The sequence below is a fragment of the Durio zibethinus genome, chromosome 5 (assembly GCF_047325235.1).
Source record: "Durio zibethinus cultivar Kanyao isolate XHJ-2024 chromosome 5, ASM4732523v1, whole genome shotgun sequence".
NCBI classification, from domain to species: domain Eukaryota; kingdom Viridiplantae; phylum Streptophyta; class Magnoliopsida; order Malvales; family Malvaceae; genus Durio; species Durio zibethinus.
In genome coordinates, this window is record NC_143166.1 from 22,319,331 (window position 1) to 22,337,402 (window position 18,072).

General features: G+C 33.8%; 1 protein-coding gene and 2 pseudogenes across 1 annotated transcript; all 3 read right to left on the reverse strand.

The window, feature by feature from the left end:
- Nucleotides 1–100: 100 nt before the first annotated feature.
- Nucleotides 101–256, reverse strand: LOC149518827 (5.8S ribosomal RNA; annotated as a pseudogene).
- Nucleotides 257–542: 286 nt separating this feature from the next.
- Nucleotides 543–2,305, reverse strand: LOC149518828 (18S ribosomal RNA; annotated as a pseudogene).
- A 3,858-nt stretch (nucleotides 2,306–6,163) lies between these two features.
- On the reverse strand, nucleotides 6,164–6,698 carry LOC149518829 (uncharacterized). Its single transcript, XM_089760395.1, has 3 exons — nucleotides 6,648–6,698; nucleotides 6,481–6,597; nucleotides 6,164–6,388 (listed from the first exon to the last, which is right to left on the reverse strand). The coding sequence occupies exons 1-3, from the start codon at nucleotides 6,696–6,698 to the stop codon at nucleotides 6,164–6,166; spliced, it is 393 nt and encodes a 130-aa protein (XP_089616521.1).
- Nucleotides 6,699–18,072: the final 11,374 nt, after the last annotated feature.

The window sequence follows — 18,072 nt, forward strand, 5'->3', positions numbered from 1 at the left end:
AGCTTTTAGGCCAACCACGAATGATAAGATCATGGGGGGCTATCTTTTGCCCCTTCATCTAGAGGCCAATGGGTGAGGGTTTAAAGGGGGCAATGATGCATGAGACCTAGGCATGCATGTCCTCAACCTAATGGCTTGGGGTGCAACTTGCATTCAAAGAGTTGATGGTTTATGGGATTCTGCAATTCATACCAAGCATCACATTTTGCTACATTCTTCATTGATGCAAGAGCTGAGATATCTATTGTTGAGAGTTGTTTTGGTTTTTCTCGACAAAAAGAGTCACGATGCCACCCATACATGTACCACGAATGAGATGATAATAGCTCACATGCTTTTTTTCATTCCAATTCCTTGGTGCAATTTGTGCTAGGGGTTCATTATTGGACCTTGGGTAATAATACTATTCATTTTTACCTCTTGAAGTGACCGTTGTGCATGCCTAAAGCCAGAAGAGGCTCGAAGCTTGGGGCACAGAAGCACCCTTGCCTCCTCGATGTTTTGTTAATGCATTCGTGGGTTGTTCTTTGAAATGGTTCCAACCATGATCCTTCCACAAGTTCACCTATAGAAACCTTGTTATGACTTTTATTTCCTTTAAATGATAAGGTTCAGTGGACTTCTCATGATGTCATGGGCAGCGAACCTTCATAATACAAATACTTCACTAGACCGTTCAATTAGTAAGAATAATAGGAGATGTGTACAAAGGGCAAGAATATAGTCAACATGAGCTAATGACTCGCGTTTACTAGGAATTCCTTATTAAAGACTAACAATTGTAATGATCTATCCTCATCATGATGAAATTTCAAAGATTACCTGGCCCTGTTGGCCAAGGCTATGGACTTGTTGAATACATCAGTGTAGCATGCATGTGGCCCAGAACATCTAAGGGCATCATAGACCTATTATTGCCTCAAACTTCCTTGGCCTAAGTTGCCATAGTTCCTTTAAGAAGCTAGCTACAAAGGATCACCACTATGTAGCTAGTTAGCAGGCTTAGGTCTCGTTCCTTAATGGAATTAACCAAACAAATTATTCCTTTAACTAAGAACGGCCATATGGCACCACCCATAGAATCAAGAAAGAGCTCTTAGTGTATTTGTCCTTACAATGTCTAAACCTAGTAAGTTTCCCCATGTTGAGTCAAATTAAGCCATAGGTTTCACTCTTGGTGGTGCACTTTCATCAATTCCTTTATGCTTTAGCCTTGTGACCATACTCTCCTCGAAACCCAAAGGTTTTGATTTCTCATAAGGTGCTTATAGAGTTTTAAAAGTAACATTCTTTGATCCCTGGTCAAGATCATTTATGGCTAAGAGTAAGACGATATCTGATCATCTTTGAGCCCCTAACTTTCATTTTTGATTAATGAAAACATCCTTAGCAAATGCTTTTGTAGTTGTTCATCTTTCATAAATCCAAGAATTTCACCTTTGACTATGAAATATGAATGCCCCTAATTGTCCCTATTAATCATTACTCTGATCCTAAAGGCCAACATAATAGGATCAAAATCCTATGAAGTTATCCCATGCTAATGTGTACAAGCATAGGCCTGCTTTGAATACTCTAATTTTTTTTAAAGTAATAGCACCAAAGGGATGACCTAGTCAGTTAAGGCCAGGAGTGCATTGCTTGCAGTATGAATGAATAGATTGGTGCTCCCTGCGAGGAAGACCTGATGACCCAACCCTAGTTTTAACTACAAGCCTTTTATTTGCAACAACTTAAATATATGCTATTGGAGGTGGAATTAAAATGGCTATTGGCACCAAACTTGCCCTCTATTGGATCCTCATTAAGGGATTTGGATTGTACTCATTCCATTTACTAGACTCATAAAGCCCAGTATTGTTATTTATTTTCACTACCTCCCCATGTCAGGATTGGGTAATTTGCACGCCTACTGCTTTCCTTAGATGTGGTAGCCGTTTCTTAGGCTCTCTCTCTGAAATCAATCCTTAATTCTCTGTCACTCATCACCACCATGTAGGCCACTATCTTACCATCAAAAGTTGATAGGGTAGAAATTTAAATGATGCATTGTCATAACATATAGATCCATGGACCTATTACTAGACATAGATTTTAGGGAGTCACCACCAATCTTTTTTGTTTACGTGTGATTGGCCATTTGACAAAACCTGTCCCATTTAAAAATAAGTCCCAAGATTGACTTAGGTATCTTTAAATAATAGATTCTAATCTATGAAACCATATTTAAGGTTCAAGAGTATAATTACGAGTGAGTAAAGGTGATAGCACCCTCACAGCACCCATCCAAAAGATGATACTAGTTTAATTTCAAATTATCCATGCCTTAACCATAATTATGATTTACCAAAAATATTTAATATTGAAAATTGATCTTAAAATTACTCTAATAGTTTGGTAGCAATTTAAGATAATACTCTCACCTCAAGAGTATTCATGGAGACTAGTGTCCCCCACTCTGAAAAGGTTCCATTATCGGATTCATTAATATCTTTTTATTCAAGAAAATGATTGGTAAAATCTTTCAATAATTTGGTAAGATTTACTTTAATGTAGATCTCCCAAAAGTTTGCTAAATTTCCTTGTAAATGTATTTTTAGAAAATGTGTTAAATCTTTCAATAGTTTGGTAAGATTTAATTTAAGATGCAAATCCTCCAATAGTTTGATAGAATTCATAAAAGTTTAAATTCATGAAAAATCCTTCAATAGTTTGGTAGGATTCATGAATTTGTTTAGAAATATTTTTTTCGTTCTTTTAAATAAATAAATAAATAAAATGGAATTTATAAAGGTATTTAAAAAAATAATAAATTGTTCAATTTAAAATAAGTAAAATAATAATTAAAGATAAAAAAACAACAACAACTATAACAATAATAATAATAAGTAAAATAAAAGAAAATCTAAAAATAAAAATGTAAACAGAAAATAAAATTAAAAAAAAGAAAACTTGCGATTAGGTCAAGTTTGGAGTACGGGTCAATAGGTTAGCATGTAGGTGTAAGGTATTTTAAATGATGTCATTTTGGCTTGGTATAAAAGGATAAGTCCTTTGTTTTTTTTCTTCTGACCTATCTCAGTCCTCTTTCTCTCTAGCTTTTTTGCTCTGTTGTCTCTCTAAAACACCTCAATTAGGAAATCCAAAGCTTCACAGATCAACTGCTGAAATTTTCAAAGTTTTCTAGAAACAGTGATGAACCCACCCAAAATTTGGCCACCTTAGTCACCCTTCGACCATCATGACCTTGGTCAAAAAGTCAAACTTCAACAGTAAAATCCCAAATAACCCAGTAAACCCTAGAAATTCAAACTCCAACCCAAAAATGTTTTTTTTTAAATTTAAAATTACCTAGAATTCATCCAAAACTTCAATGAATTCTAATAGATTTACATGAACCCAAACATAAATTCTAGAAGCCCAATAATTAAAATCCCAGAAACCCAGATTATTCTCAATCATGGCAAGAACCCAAACCCAAAGAGAAAAAAAACCACCTTCTCTCCCATCGTAAATTTGCATTCAATTTATAGCTTGTTTTAGTAGTAGTTTTAGGGTTTAAATAGATTTAATTCAAGCCTGAATCCTAGGATTTACTTTGCTTGATTTAGGCAATTCATCTTAGGCTTTAATCTCATTTGATTTGGTTCCTAACTTTACTCAAATAGATCCTAAAACATTTGTTGCTTGATTTTAGATTTGATTTTCCTTTCTTTTTTATTCCTTTAATTTCCTTCTTAAAACGTAAATGAAAGAAAGAAAGAAAAGAAAAATAAAATTAAAAGTAAAAATAAAAATAAAAAGAAACAAAATAATAGTAATAGTAATAATAATAATAATAATAATAATAATAATAATAATACAATAACAATTGGGCTAAATAGATAGCACCCCATGCACAAATGGGTGCCCATGGCTACTCAAAAAATTGATTGCATCTTGGATAAAAACAGGTGTCTACAGTTGCCTTTCTTTACACATTCCTATGAAATAAGGATGATGCAAAGATCTAGACATTAGTTATGTTCAGGCTTGAAAATGAAGTCAAATCAAGAGGTGAGAATAGCTGAACTGAGTCAATGACAAAAGTAATCAAGGCATGTCAAAATTCAGAATGAAAATAACCGAGATTGAGCTACAAATAAAAAAATTTAATGGTTTGGATTAAACAAGATAGGAAGTGATTGACGGGATTGATCTGTAAGTCAAAAAGTAAAAATGACCAGGACTGAGTCGAGATTGAAAATGAGTGATTGGGATTAAACCACAAGTCAAAAGAATAAAATAATCTAGATCAAGCTAAGATAAAAAATGAGTGATCGAGATTGAACTGCAAGTTTAAAAAAAAAAGATCTAGATTGAGTCAAGATTGGAAGTAAGTGATCAGGAATGAACCATGAGTCAAAAAAATAAATGATCTAAATTGAACCAAGATCGAAAATGAGTGACCGAGATTAAAACACAAGTTAGAAAAATAAATGGTCTAGATTTAATCAAGATAAAAAATGAGTGATTGGGATTGAATCATGAGTCAAAAAGATAAAATGATCTAGATCGAGTTGAGATTGAAAATGAGTGACTGGGAACGAACCATGAGTTAGAAAAATAAATGACCTAGATTGAATTAAGATAAAAAATGAGTGAACCACGAGTTAGAAAGATAAAATGATTTGGATTGAGCCGAGGCTCAAAATGAGTGATCGAGAATAAATTGCAAGTTAGAAAAATAAAATGATCTAGACCAAGCTGAGATCAAAACTTTTTATGTAATAAGTGATAATGTGAATGATGCAAATGACACTAATTACTTAAATATGAATGTCCTATCTAAGATGCAAATGCATACCAAATGAAATTTTGTTTATGGTACTAAAATTCTCAAGACTTTTTCTTTTGTATTCCAAACTCTACATATGTCTCATAATGAGAATCAAATCCATTTTCTATCACCCAAAATGGACACTCATCTACCTCTTTTAGGGGAATTTTCAAAACAATATCGTTAAAGATTTCTTCTTTTGCCTTCATCCCTTTCAACTCTCATAAAGTAATACACAATCTCTTATGACATTTTTCAATTATTAACTATAATCCCAATTCCATAATATAGGATACAAATTTACATTTCTTCTAGTCATGGCATAGCACAGAAAGGAAAAGACAGGAATTGAAGGTGAGAATGAAATGAATATCATTTATTTGGAGAAAAAATAGGTTATAAATGATAGCAAGAGGACAAGATAAAGGCATACAGAGATGGCTATTTGGGATAACAATGTCCTAAAACAAACAATTAGATAATCATGACAACATATCTCAAATTTTTTCAAGAACCCAACCATATGATGTCCTCAACATTTCAGATCCTTTCAAAATATACCAATTTTAGGTTTTGGTGAGCTTACAGATGTTGCCATATCCTCCTTATCCAAGTTACCTTTATAGATTTTTAACTTAGATAAAACTCTATTTAGTTCAAATTGCCCTTTCAGGTTTTGACTTGAATTCTCCTTTTCCTTTTTTTTTTAAGCAAAGCATTTATTCATGGCATTGAAATTTATAGGATTGGAAAGTTCATCTCCATCCATCTTTGCTAAAATTATGGCTTTTCCCAAAAAAGCCCTTTTTACAACATACGATCCTTTCCAATTTGGAGTCCATTTTTCTCTATCATCCTGTTCACTTGGGAGAATTCTTTTCGACACCAACTCTCTTTCTTGAAATCAATGAAGTCAAACCTTTTTGTTATGAGCTCTTATCATCCTTTTTTGGTATAGTTGACCATGATAGAGTGTCGGTAATCTTTTCTCTTTAATGAAGTTTAATTGATCATAGTACTTTTGAATCCATTCAACTTTTACTAGTCCCACTTCTCTTAAGATTCTTAAGGATAGGATTTTTACTTTTATTGGCAATACAGCCTCCATCTTGTAAATTAAGGAAAATGGAGTTGCTCCGGTAGAGATACATACTACTATTTATTAAGCATGCAAAGTAAAAGGCAAATTCTCATGCCAATCTTTATACATCTTAGTCATCTTTTCCAAAATCATTTTGACATTTTTCCAAAATCATTTTGACATTCTTATTTGCAGCTTCTATTACCCCATTCATTTTTGGGTGATATGGAACTAAATTATGGTGCTTAATCTTGAACACATACTTATTGCATCATTTTGTTGTTTAAGTTCTTTGCATTATCTGGGATGATCCTCTTTGAAAGTATGTATCTATAGATTATTTCTCTCTTGACAAACTTGCAAACTACTAGTCGAGTGAAATTTGTAAAAGAAGTTGCTTTGACCCATTTAGTAAAGTAATCAATCATCACAAAAATACATCTATTCCTATTTAATGCTTTTATGGTAATAAGACCAATGACATCCATCTCCCACATAGAAAATGGCCAAGGTGGTGCCAAAACATGTAAAGTAGTGGGTGAAACATGAACTTTGTTGGCATAAATTTAGCATTTGTAACATTTTGGGCATGATCAATGTAGTCACTCTCCATTGTTAACCAATAGTATCTAGCTCTCAAAATCTCTTTTACCATCATGTGTCCATTTGTATGTGCTCTACATACGCCATCATGTACCTTTTCAATAATGTTTTTACCTCAAAGGTAGTTACATAATGTAATAACACCTGATCTTTACTTCTCTTATACAAAACCTCCCCATTTAAAAAGAATCCCATAGCCAATCTCCTCGAAACTCTTTTATCATTCTTTGTTGCTTGATTCGGGTACTATTGATTCCTTAGGTATCGTAGAATATCATAATACCAAGGATTTCCATCTCCTTCCTCTTTCACATTGGTGCAATGTACTAGCATATCCTCAACATCTAACTTGACAAGCTAAATCTCAGCATTATTACCTATTCATATTATTGTAGCCAAAATGGCCAATGCATCCATAATTTGATTTTTTTCACTTGGCAAATGTTCAAACTGGACTGTTTCAAACTGCTTGCACAACTCTTAAATGTATTTATGATACAGGATAAGTTTTAAGTCTCTTGTTTCCTATTTTTCAATTAATGAATAATCAAGGTTGAATCCCTGAACACCTTTAATGCTTTAATTTTTTTATCCAAAGCAGCTTGCAATCCCGTAACACAAGCCTTATATTTATCCACTTTGTCGGTGCAATTGAAGTTCAATCTTATTGTAATGGGATAATAGTGCCCTTTTGGAGATATTAGAATGGCTCTAATTTCATGCCTTATCGCATTAGCAGCACCATCAAAATTCATTCTCCATGACTTTCCATCATCATTTCTTCCTCTAATCCTAAGATGGCAATTCATTCTTCATCCAAAAAATTAAGTTTCATGGGCTCATAACTTTCAGTGGCATGGTCTGCAAGAAATTTGGCAATGACACTTCCTTTGATCACCTTTTGGCTCACGTATGCTGTATCATACTCTAAAAACATTACTTACCATCTTGCGATTTTCCCTAATAATTATGGCTTTTTAAAGATGTACTTGATTGGGTTGAGTTTAGCCATAAGCCAAGTGCTATGGTAAAGCATATGTTGCCTAAGTCTTTTAGCCGTCCAAGCTAAAGTGTAACACATTTTCTCTAGTGACGAATACTTGAACTCATACTCCATAAATTTCTTACTCAAGTAGTAAATAGCTTTTCTCTTTTTGCTAGATTCATCCTACTATCCCAACACACATCCCATTGACTTCTCATACACCACCACATACAAAATTAATGGTCATCCTAAAATGGGTGGTACTAATATTGGAAGATTTGATAGGTATTGCTTAACATTATCAAAAGCTTATTGACATTCTCCATTTCATTCACCAGGGTTGTCCTTTCGGAGGAATTGGAGGTAAGTTGAGAGATAAATCAAGAAATGTAGTTAATTTGCCTAAAAAACCTTAAACTTCTTTTGGTGTTTGGTAGGGATAAGTTTTGAATGGCTAGTATCTTGTCTAGGTCAACTTCAATTCCCCTTTCAAGAACCATAAAACACAATAATTTCCCTAACTTGGCTCTAAATGTGCATTTGGACAGATTTAGCTTAAGTTAAAATTTCTTTAACCTCTCAAACAATTTTCTGAGGCTAGGTACATGATCCTTTCCTTTTGAAGATTTTGTGATCATATCATCTATGTACACCTCATATCTTTATGCATAATACCATTGAAAAGTGTCACCATAGCCCTTTGATAAGTTGCCTTAGCATTTTTCAATCCAAAAGTCATAACCTTATAAAAAAAAGTTCCCTACATAATTTCAAAGGTAGTCTTTTCCATATCATCTTGGGTCATCTTTATCTAATTATAACCAAAGAATCCATCCATAAAAGAGAAAATCATATGTTGGGCTGTATTATCCACCAATATATCAATATGAGTGATACCAAAGTGTCAACACATCTTATAACTTGGGCTGAATTAAAAAAGACTTATCCAAAAATAAGATGGGCCTATCTTTAGTCCAAATCCACTAAATAAATGCAAAAATAATATGGGCTGGAATGAGGAGAATGTGTTCACACTAGCTGGAAAAAGAGAGCATGAAGATGGATTAGATTATGGTTAGATTTATAAATGAACCGAGATGCCAAATATTCAACATATTATTTATAATTTGTAAGAGTAAATGGGTAGATAATTGTGTTCATACTATAGATTATTGTGTTCATACTATAGATTTTGTTTTATCCTTAAGCAATCTTTTAAATTATTCTAAAGTTTTATGTCTCATAGGTGGATTTTCTAAAGTGGTGAACTTCTATAGTTCTGTATCCTTGATTAGGATTCTTAGGGTGGTGTTTCTATATCCTTAATGTCTAGTCTTGGTGGTGAACTTCTATCCCTCTAATCCAATAACCATATTATGCCATTATTCAAATTCTTATGAGTTGTATTCTTTTTGAGTTTTTTGTTTGTGATTAATCTTCAACATCTCAACCATCAATTCCCAACATCAAATTGGTATCAGAGCTATGGCAAGTCATCATCATCAAGCACCAGTAGAAAATGTTAAAGCCAACACTAATGTTGCACAACTATAAATGATAACCTAAGGAATGCCTTTATAAATGAGATACGGTACCAAATCCTTTAAGTACAACAACAGCTGCATATGCAAGAAAAGATAGAGGAGATAAGGTGGCAAGAAAAAGGGAATCAAGAAAAAGGGAACCATGAAAACAACAATGATTTTGATTATAGCACCCCACCTTGCCCATGTTAAGTAAAAGGCTACCTACATAGAAACCAACTTCAACATAGCATGTTTAACCTAAAGATAAAGATTCCTACGTTTACGAGGAAAATGCAACCTAAAAAATTTTTAGATTGGCTACACATAGTGGAGTGCAGTTTTGAATACCATGATGCCCCTGAACATCACAAGGTGTAGCTAGTGGCCATCAAACTTAGAAAGCATGCATCTTTTTGGTGGAAAAATTTGAAGAACCAAAAGGAAACAGAGGGCATGAGAAAAATTACAACTTGGGAGAAAATGAAAAGAGAGTTGAAGAGGAAGTATCTCCCAAACAAACTTTGCAAGATTTCTTTCTTAGGCTCCATAACTTGAAGCAAAGAGATCTCTCAGTGGAGGAGTATATGGCTGAGTTTGACCACCTCATGTTGAAATGTGAATTAGTAGAACAAAAAGAGTAGACTATTGCATGATATCTTGGAGAGTTAAAGATCGAGATAGCTAATATGGTATAGCTACAATCCTATTGGACTTTTAATGATGTATGCAAGCTTACCCTTAAAGTGGAGAGGCAACAAAAGAAGGCCCATAGTAGCAACTTAAGATTGGGTCTTAAAAAGGCTATATCAATAAAAGTGTTCATCTAAAATTATTGTTCCTTCTAAGCCCATTCCAAAGCAACCTCATAAGGAAGATTGAACCTCAACAAGTAAGCCTCAATCTAATGCATAAACGAGAAGGTGTTTTAAGTGTCAAGAGCTTAGACACATTACCTCAGATTACCCAAATAGGAAAATTGTGACTCTAGTAGAGGAAAACTTGAAGGAAAATGAAGAGGAGCTGGTTGAAGAGAATCAAAACCTCAAAGAAGAGGAACAGATAGCCTATGGTGATTGTGGAGCATCCTTAGTCATACATTATAGCTTGAGTACCACAACTATTAAGGAAGAAGATTGGTTGCATAAAAATTTGTTCCACTGTTAGTGCACTACCATAGGAAGGTATGTAATGTTATAATTGATAGTGGAAGTTTTAAAAACATTTTTACTTTTATGGTGTAGAAATTAGGCTTTAAAATAGTGGATCATCCCTTGCCATATAAGCTATCTTAGCTATGAAAAAAAGAATGAAATCAAGGTTAGTAAAAGGTGTTTGGTTCTTTTTTCCATAATAAAGCAATCCAAAGACAATGTGGTGTAATATAGCTTTGATGGATGCTTTCCATTTACTGCTCAAAAGACCTTGGCATTATGATAAGAGGTTATTTATGATGGTTATCGCAACACATACACATTTGTGAATAATGGATGCAAAATCATCCTAAGCCCTACCAAGCCTATAGTAATGTCAAAACCAACCAAATGGGAAAGAAGCAACTTGTTGATCAAGGCCAATTATAGAAAGGAAATTACAATGGGTAGTACTATATTGCACTAGTGCTGATTAAGGAGAATGAAAATGGAGATGAGCCCCTTGCAGTGATATAACAATTATTAGTAGAATTTTAAGATGTTGTTCAAGAATAGTTACTACTGGTCTACCACTAATGAGGGACATTCAACATTGTATAGACTTTGTCCTAGGAGTTGTTCTACCCAACAAGGTAGTTTATAGGATGAGTCCTAAAGAGCATGAGGAGTTGCAACACCATGTTGATGAATTGGTAAGAAAAGGAACGGTATGTGAAAGCATAAGCCCTTATGCAGTCCTAGCCCTTTTGGTGTCCAAGAATGATGGATCATGGTGCATGTATGTTGAGAGTAAAATAGTCAACAAAATCATGGTTGACTATCACTTTCCTATTCCACTCTTAGATGACTTGCTAGAACAACTATATAGAGCAACTATTTTTTTGAAGATAGACCTACACAGTGGCTATCATCAAAACAAAATAAAGCCTGAAGATGAGTGGAAAATAGCCTTTAAGACAATGGATGGTAACTATGAATGGATGGTAATGCCTTTTGGTTTATCCAATGCCCCTAGTATGTTTCATGAGATTTATGAATCATATCCTTAAACCTTGTACTGGCATATATGTAGTGGTATATTTTTATGATATTTTGGTGTACAGCAAAAATAAAGACTAACACTTTAATCATCTACACCAACTATTTTGCATATTGAGGGAACAAAAACTTGATGCTAACCTTAAAAAGTGTAGTTTTTTTACTTCTAGCCTTGTGTTTCTAGGATTTATGGTGTCAAAGAAAAAAATAAAAATGGATTTTAGCAAGGTTGAGACAATTTTAAATTGGCCAACACCAACATCTTTACAAGATATCTAAAGCTTTCATGGCCATTCATCTTTTTATAGGCACTTCATTAAGGGTTTTAGCTCTATTATGGCTCCCATCATGGAATGTTTAAAGGATGAAGCTTTTACATGGACCAAAGAAGCCTAACCCAACTTTGAGCTCATCAAGAAGAGGATCACTAAAGCTTTCATCTTATGCCTACTAGATTTTGATCAAGTGTTCAAGGTGGAAAGTGATGCATCCAATTCTAGAATAGATGCTATTTTAAGCTAATAAGGAAAGCCTATAACATTTTTCAATGAAAAGCTTAATGAAGCCAAGATGAAGCATTCAACCAATGATAAGGAGTTCTATGCCATATATAAAGCTTTATTCCATTAGAGTCGATATCTCTTTGCCAAGCCATTTGTCCTATATTCTGACCATAAGGCCTTGAAGTTCATTAATAACTAGCATAAGCTTAACCAAAGGCATGTAGCTTAGGTAGAGTTCTTTCAAGCCTACAACTTCACTATTAAGCACTAATTGGAACTCAAAATGTGAAGGTAGATGCTTTGAGTCAAAAACACTCCTTATTAGGAACTATGGCTATTAAAGTTATTAGATTTAATGTGATCAAAGGGATCTATGAGGCAGTCCCTTATTGTGGCCAAATTTGGAAAGAATACAAGCAAGGACCACACAACTAGTTTTTATTGCATGATGGATATCTCTTTAAGGCTAATAGCCTTTGCATTCCCTCATGTTCTTTAAGATAAGCCTTAATCAATAAGGCTTATGATGGAGCATTGGGTGGGCATTTTGCAAGGGACAAGACACTTGCACTTTTGCAAGAAGGTTTTGTTGGTAAAGAATTGAGAGGGATATGATGAAACACCTTGAATGTTGTAAAGTGTGCCACATTGCCAAGAGTCATGGTTAAACACTAGATTGTTTACTTCACTACCTGTGCCTAATGCTCCTTAGGAGGATGCTAGTTTGGACATTTTAGTATGACTACCTAAAACTCAAAGGAACAAAGACTCCATCAAAATGGTTATGGATCATTTTTTCAAGATAAACCATTTCATTGCTTGTACGAAAACTATAGATGCTTATCATGTTTTTTATAAGTATTTTAGGGAAATTATAAGGCTACATGAAGTTCTTAGATCCATAGTATCTTATATGGATTCCAAATTTCTTAGTCATTTTTGGCACACCTTTTAATGGAAGCTTGGCACCGATTTTAAGTATAGTTCTTCTCATCATCCTCAAACAGATGGTCAAATAGAAGTTTTCAACTATAGGTTAGGCAACTTTTAAAAAGCTATGTGGGAAAGCATATCAAGCAATGGGATCTTGTTTTACTTCAAGTAGTGTTTGCTTAAAACTACTCTCCAAGTGAAACCACTGGTTGTAACCCATTTGAGGTGGTGTATGGTAAGAATCTAATTAGCTTTTTAGATTTTGTTTTTTTTCCTACTAATCAATAATTTAGTGGAGGCTAAGGGTATCAAATGATTGCATGAACATGTTAGAGCTAAGATTTTGCAGCTAAATGAGAAATATAAAATGGTAACAAATAAACATCAAAGACATGTAAAGTCAAAACAAAGTGATTTGGTGTGGATTAACTTACAAAAAGAAAGATTTTCTCCAATGAAGTTTGGCAAATTACAAATAAGACAGATGGTCCATTTAGAATTCTCAATGCATTAGGGAAAATCCCTACAAGATAGAGCTTTCCAACAATTATAGAGTATCCCCCACCTTTAATGTTGTTGATTTGTCACCCTACCATAGCGAGAAGACTAAATCAAACTCAAGGATAAGTTTTTTTCAACCAAAAGAGATTGACATCAGAGTGTCAACACATCTTAAAACTTGGACTGAGACTAAAACAGACTTATCTAAAAATAAGATTGGCCTATCTTTAGTCCACATCCACTAAACAAATTCAAAAATAAGGTGGGCTAGAATAAGGAGATTGTGTTCACACTAGCTGGAAAAGGAAAGCATAAAGATGGATGGGATTATGGTCAAATTCATGGATGAACCTAGACACCAAATATTTAGCATATTATCATGTAATTGTAAAAATAAATTGGCGGATAATTATGTTCATACTATAGATTATTATGTTCACATGCAAATCCTAAGATTTGAGGCACCATTTCAACAAGACAAGGTTAAAGGCAATCCTATTAATTTAGCAATTCAATCTTTGAAGCTCCCATGCTTAGAGGGATATTCCTAGCCTATTTATTGTTGGTTATTCTTTGTAGAAGGCAAAATAGAGTTTGTTTTATCCTTAAGCAATCTTTCAAACTGTTCTCAAGTTTTGTATCTTTTAGGTGGATTTCCTAGAGTGATGAACTTGTATAGTTTTGTATCCTTGATTAGAATTCTTAGGGTGGTGTTTCTGTATCCCTTAGTATCTAGTCTTGGTGGTGAACTTCTATGACCTTAACCTCTTTTTTATTTTTGTCATTCCCTAAATTGATCATCTTAGTAACTTTTTGATAAGGCTCAATAGATTTATTCTCTTATTCAATTAATCTTATTAAATCTAGAGGTAAAGTATATTCTTCAAAGTCCTCTTTAGTGTTGAGTTCATCAACATTAATTGAATTTTCAAAATTAAATCCTTAATTGTTATCATGATTATCTTCATATTCATTTAAAGACCTGAAATTAAATAAAATAAAAAGTATTAGTGAAATGCTTTGATGGGAAAGTAGATTGAATAGAAGAGATGAATAAAATGCATGCTTATATTATTTATTGAAATAATGGATAATAAGAGGCCCATACATATGAGATAATCCCAAGGCTTTTAGGCATAAGCGATTGGGAGTTGTAATTACATTGAGAAAGCATCAAGAAGAGTAGGTATTTGGATGATAGTCTAGTTTTTTCAATTCAAAATTTAATGGGCATGGATAAACTAACATTTTTTCCTTTTGGATATCTTCACCTATCATATGGAAGGACAGTTCAGCAAAAGTTTTTTCCATGCTTAATTCTTTTTCAGTGTCTTCTTAGCTCTTGGGTACATGTATCCTCGAAGACTAAATGTTTTGTACAAGTGGAGGACAACCATTGGCATATTTCTCACCATTCTTTTTCCTTTATTGTCATCTTGCATTCCTTTTACTTCACATCCTAGGCCTAAATTTTCGCTATTGTCTAAAATTATTGATAGTTCTGTTATCCCCTGTAGACTTTTGCCTAGCCCAACTACAATATTCCAGTCTTTTATTAATCATCTAACTAATTATGATTTTATTGAACTTTGGTTGGTGCAACTTAGGTCCACCACCCTCAACATTAACAAGTTTAAAAGATTGATAACAGCATTCTAACGATTCTTCTATAATGTTTATGTATAGAGTATTCATAGGTTGAGTCACCAGCAAGTCCTCTTCTCCAGCCATAATCACCAATTGATCTTTTATATTGAATTTGACCTTTTGATGTAAAGAGGAAGGAACAACACTTGCCATGTGAATCCATGGCCTATCCAATACAATTGTAAGATAGAAAAATATCCATAACCTGAAACTTTATGTTGGAGACACAAGGTCCAATTTGCATTGGCATTTCAATATCTCTTAATACTTCACATTTCCATCAAATGCTTGGATCACCATATGACTGCTTTTGATGTAGGATGTATAATTGGGCAGTTTTGCTAGAGTAAACATGGGCATAACATTAATAGCCAACCATTTTCAATAAAAACTTTGGCTATAATGTAACTCTTGCATTTAATTGTGATATACAGAGCTTTTGTACTTCTTTTTCCTTTAGGTGGAATCTCATCGTCATTGAAGGCTATATAGTGTGGTACCACCAAGTTCTTTGCCAGATGGTTCACATACTCTGCAAATACATAATGTGCCATATAAGCATAGTTTAACACCTTTAACAAAGCATTGCGGTATGGTTAAAAATTTAACAGCAATAACAACAAAGAGATTTTGGCTAGCATCTTGTTCAATTGCTTAACCACAGAATACTCGTTATGCTTTATCAATTTTAGGAACTCACAAACTTCTTTTTCTAGCACAGACTCTGGGTTCAATTCTAGTTTAGTCTATTTTTTTACCACCATCATTTTCTCTTTCTTTGCTTTCTCTAGCACCTTTGGAGTATAATATCTTTCACTTCTAGTCATGCCACCTACACCAGTTATATTAGCAGCATTAGATTTAGGCATGATTTCTTCTTGCCTTTGGACCATTACTTCACAACCATACTTCTATGGCATAGCTTTCTCATCTTTGTAAGGGAATGGACTTGGGACTTTGAAAGTCACTAGCTAGGAATAAGTTTGTCCACAATCGATCTTGACTTTTCACTCTAATGTATAGTGATCAGCTTTGGCACCCATTTATCAATCATAGCCAATTTAGCATCTTTCAAGGATTCTATTTCTTTATACAACTCAATGTGGTAAGAATCCATTAGCTACTACACCTCATCATGAAACTATTTGCATGTTTCAATAGAGTGTCTTAGAGCCCCTCTGTGATACTTGTATTTTTTATTTAGGACACATCTCCCATGATAGTTGCATGGGTCCACTAGTTGTATCATCCCAGCTTTATATAAAGCCTAATATAACTGACTAAATGACATTTTGATCTCTTCCACCTTTCTTTTCATATGCCCTTTGTATGATTGGGCCATGGGTTACCATTGACATTGGGTGTTGTTTTTCCACTGGTATCAAAATTTATCAACCCTTTTTTAATTAGACTTTGAACTTATGTTTCAAAGAGGTATAATTTTTTATGGAATGGCTAGCTATTCCATAATGATAGTCATAGTGGGTAGTGGAATCGTACCATTTTGGATAAGGAAGTTCAAGTGGTTTTACGAGTATAAGAGTAATCAAGTGATTTTTATAGAGTTCTTGGTACAACTTTGTATAGCCCATAAGAATAGAATCAAATGTAGGTTTTTCTTGATTTTTTCATGGCTCCTGCTTACCATTCATTGGGTTGGCTAGATGAATAGAAGGCCTTGCTATGGTTAAGGTGTATGGATTGTAGGTGTGGGTAGATGGTTTGAATACAGGTTGGTAAGTGGATAGATAAGAAAGTCGTGGAGCTAGTTGGTAAAGAGAAGCTAAAGCATGATTTATGGTAGGATAATATGTGGGATAAATTAGTTGAGGGTAGTTTCTAAATTGCTACCCTTCAAAACTCACAGCTTGAGTCTTACTCTCCTTCTTTTTGGGCATCTTCTTAGTAGCATGGGGCTCTCCTTCAAGTTTGTAATTTTTTATGGTCATTTTAAATCATCTTTCCCAAGATCACCATGTTAGGAAAATTTTTAGTCACATTTCCTAACATTTTTTCATAATAAGGCGACTTAAAAGTACTTATAAATAGCACTGTTGCTTTTTTTCTATTAATGTTGGCTGAAGTTGAGCAGTTATATCCCATCACCTTTAGGCATACTCTTGAAAGGTCTTAATCACCTTTTTTTTCATACCTTGCAATGAAAGGTGACCAGTAACCATATCTATAATATGGTAATATTGATTGATGAAAGATCGAGTCAAATCCTTATAGAATCATATGTAGGCCCTATACAATTGGATGTACCATCTTACAGCAGACCCAGTTAAACTATCTTGGAACACATGCATAAGTAATTTCTCATTACTAGCATGAGCTGCCATTTTATGATAATATGTTATGACATGTGTGATAGGCTTTTTGGTACAGTCATACTTTTCAAACTCTAGTACTTTAAACTTTGGGGGCATCACCACATCAAGTACCAAACAAAGCCCCACGGCATCTATGGAACCGTAAAAATTGATGCCTTCTATAGCTCATAATCTCTCCTCAATCATATTCATCGTGTGGTCAGTTTTAGGATCTTTTAAGGACTCAACTGCTTTTAACTTCAATTTTTTCTTCACCACATCCAGATTAAGGATTTAGATTGGCTCAACTGCCTTTTCAATGAAGACAAGATTAATGTAACTCTGAACATTTCCTTGACTAAATGCATAAGGCATTCCCATCTAGTTATAGCTTAGGAATGTCGGCTATTGTGGTAAGAAATTTTGAGTGGATTGGGTTTAATGTGGACCATAACCTGAAGGTTATAGTGGCTTAGTGACTTCATGTGAAAAATTTTCCTCCATTGCTTTTACTTTGTTTATATTATCCAAAGCTTCAAGGATCTTGCTCAGTTCCCCCTTGATTTTTTTCTAAGCCTTTTCCAACTTTTCAACATGACTTGCATTGTCTTGCTCCATTTTCTTAGCTTAAGCTCGAGTGTTATATGGATGTTAAACTATCTTTGAACCTTATATCTAAAATTAGTGAGCTTGTTATGAGCTGACATGACTAAGATATGATTATGAATGAATGCAATGCAATGCATGGATAAGAAAGAAAAATATTTTCCCTTTTAAAGATTTCAATAATAGTGAACTTTCATTTATTCCATAAAAGTATGTTTTACATCAAGTCTAATACTCTCCACTTGTAAAAATGCTTGATTTGCTCATACTAATCTTTAGCCTCCTCAATGAAATTCAACAGCAACTACCTATGCTCTCCTATTTGTATGAATAGAGTTCTCAATCTTTCCACCTCTTCTGCCATTTC

What these genes read in the sequence shown, in the direction of transcription:
- LOC149518829 (XM_089760395.1), bottom strand. Translation starts at nt 6,698, where the DNA reads ATGGGATTCTTTTTAAATGGGGAGGTTTTGTATAAGAGAAGTAAAGAT. An exon ending in ATAAGAGAAGTAAAGATCAG is followed by an intron (nt 6,598 to 6,647) that starts GTGTTATTACAT and finishes ATTATTGAAAAG; the next exon opens with GTACATGATGGCGTATGTAG. An exon ending in ACATTGATCATGCCCAAAAT is followed by an intron (nt 6,389 to 6,480) that starts GTTACAAATGCT and finishes TCTATGTGGGAG; the next exon opens with ATGGATGTCATTGGTCTTAT.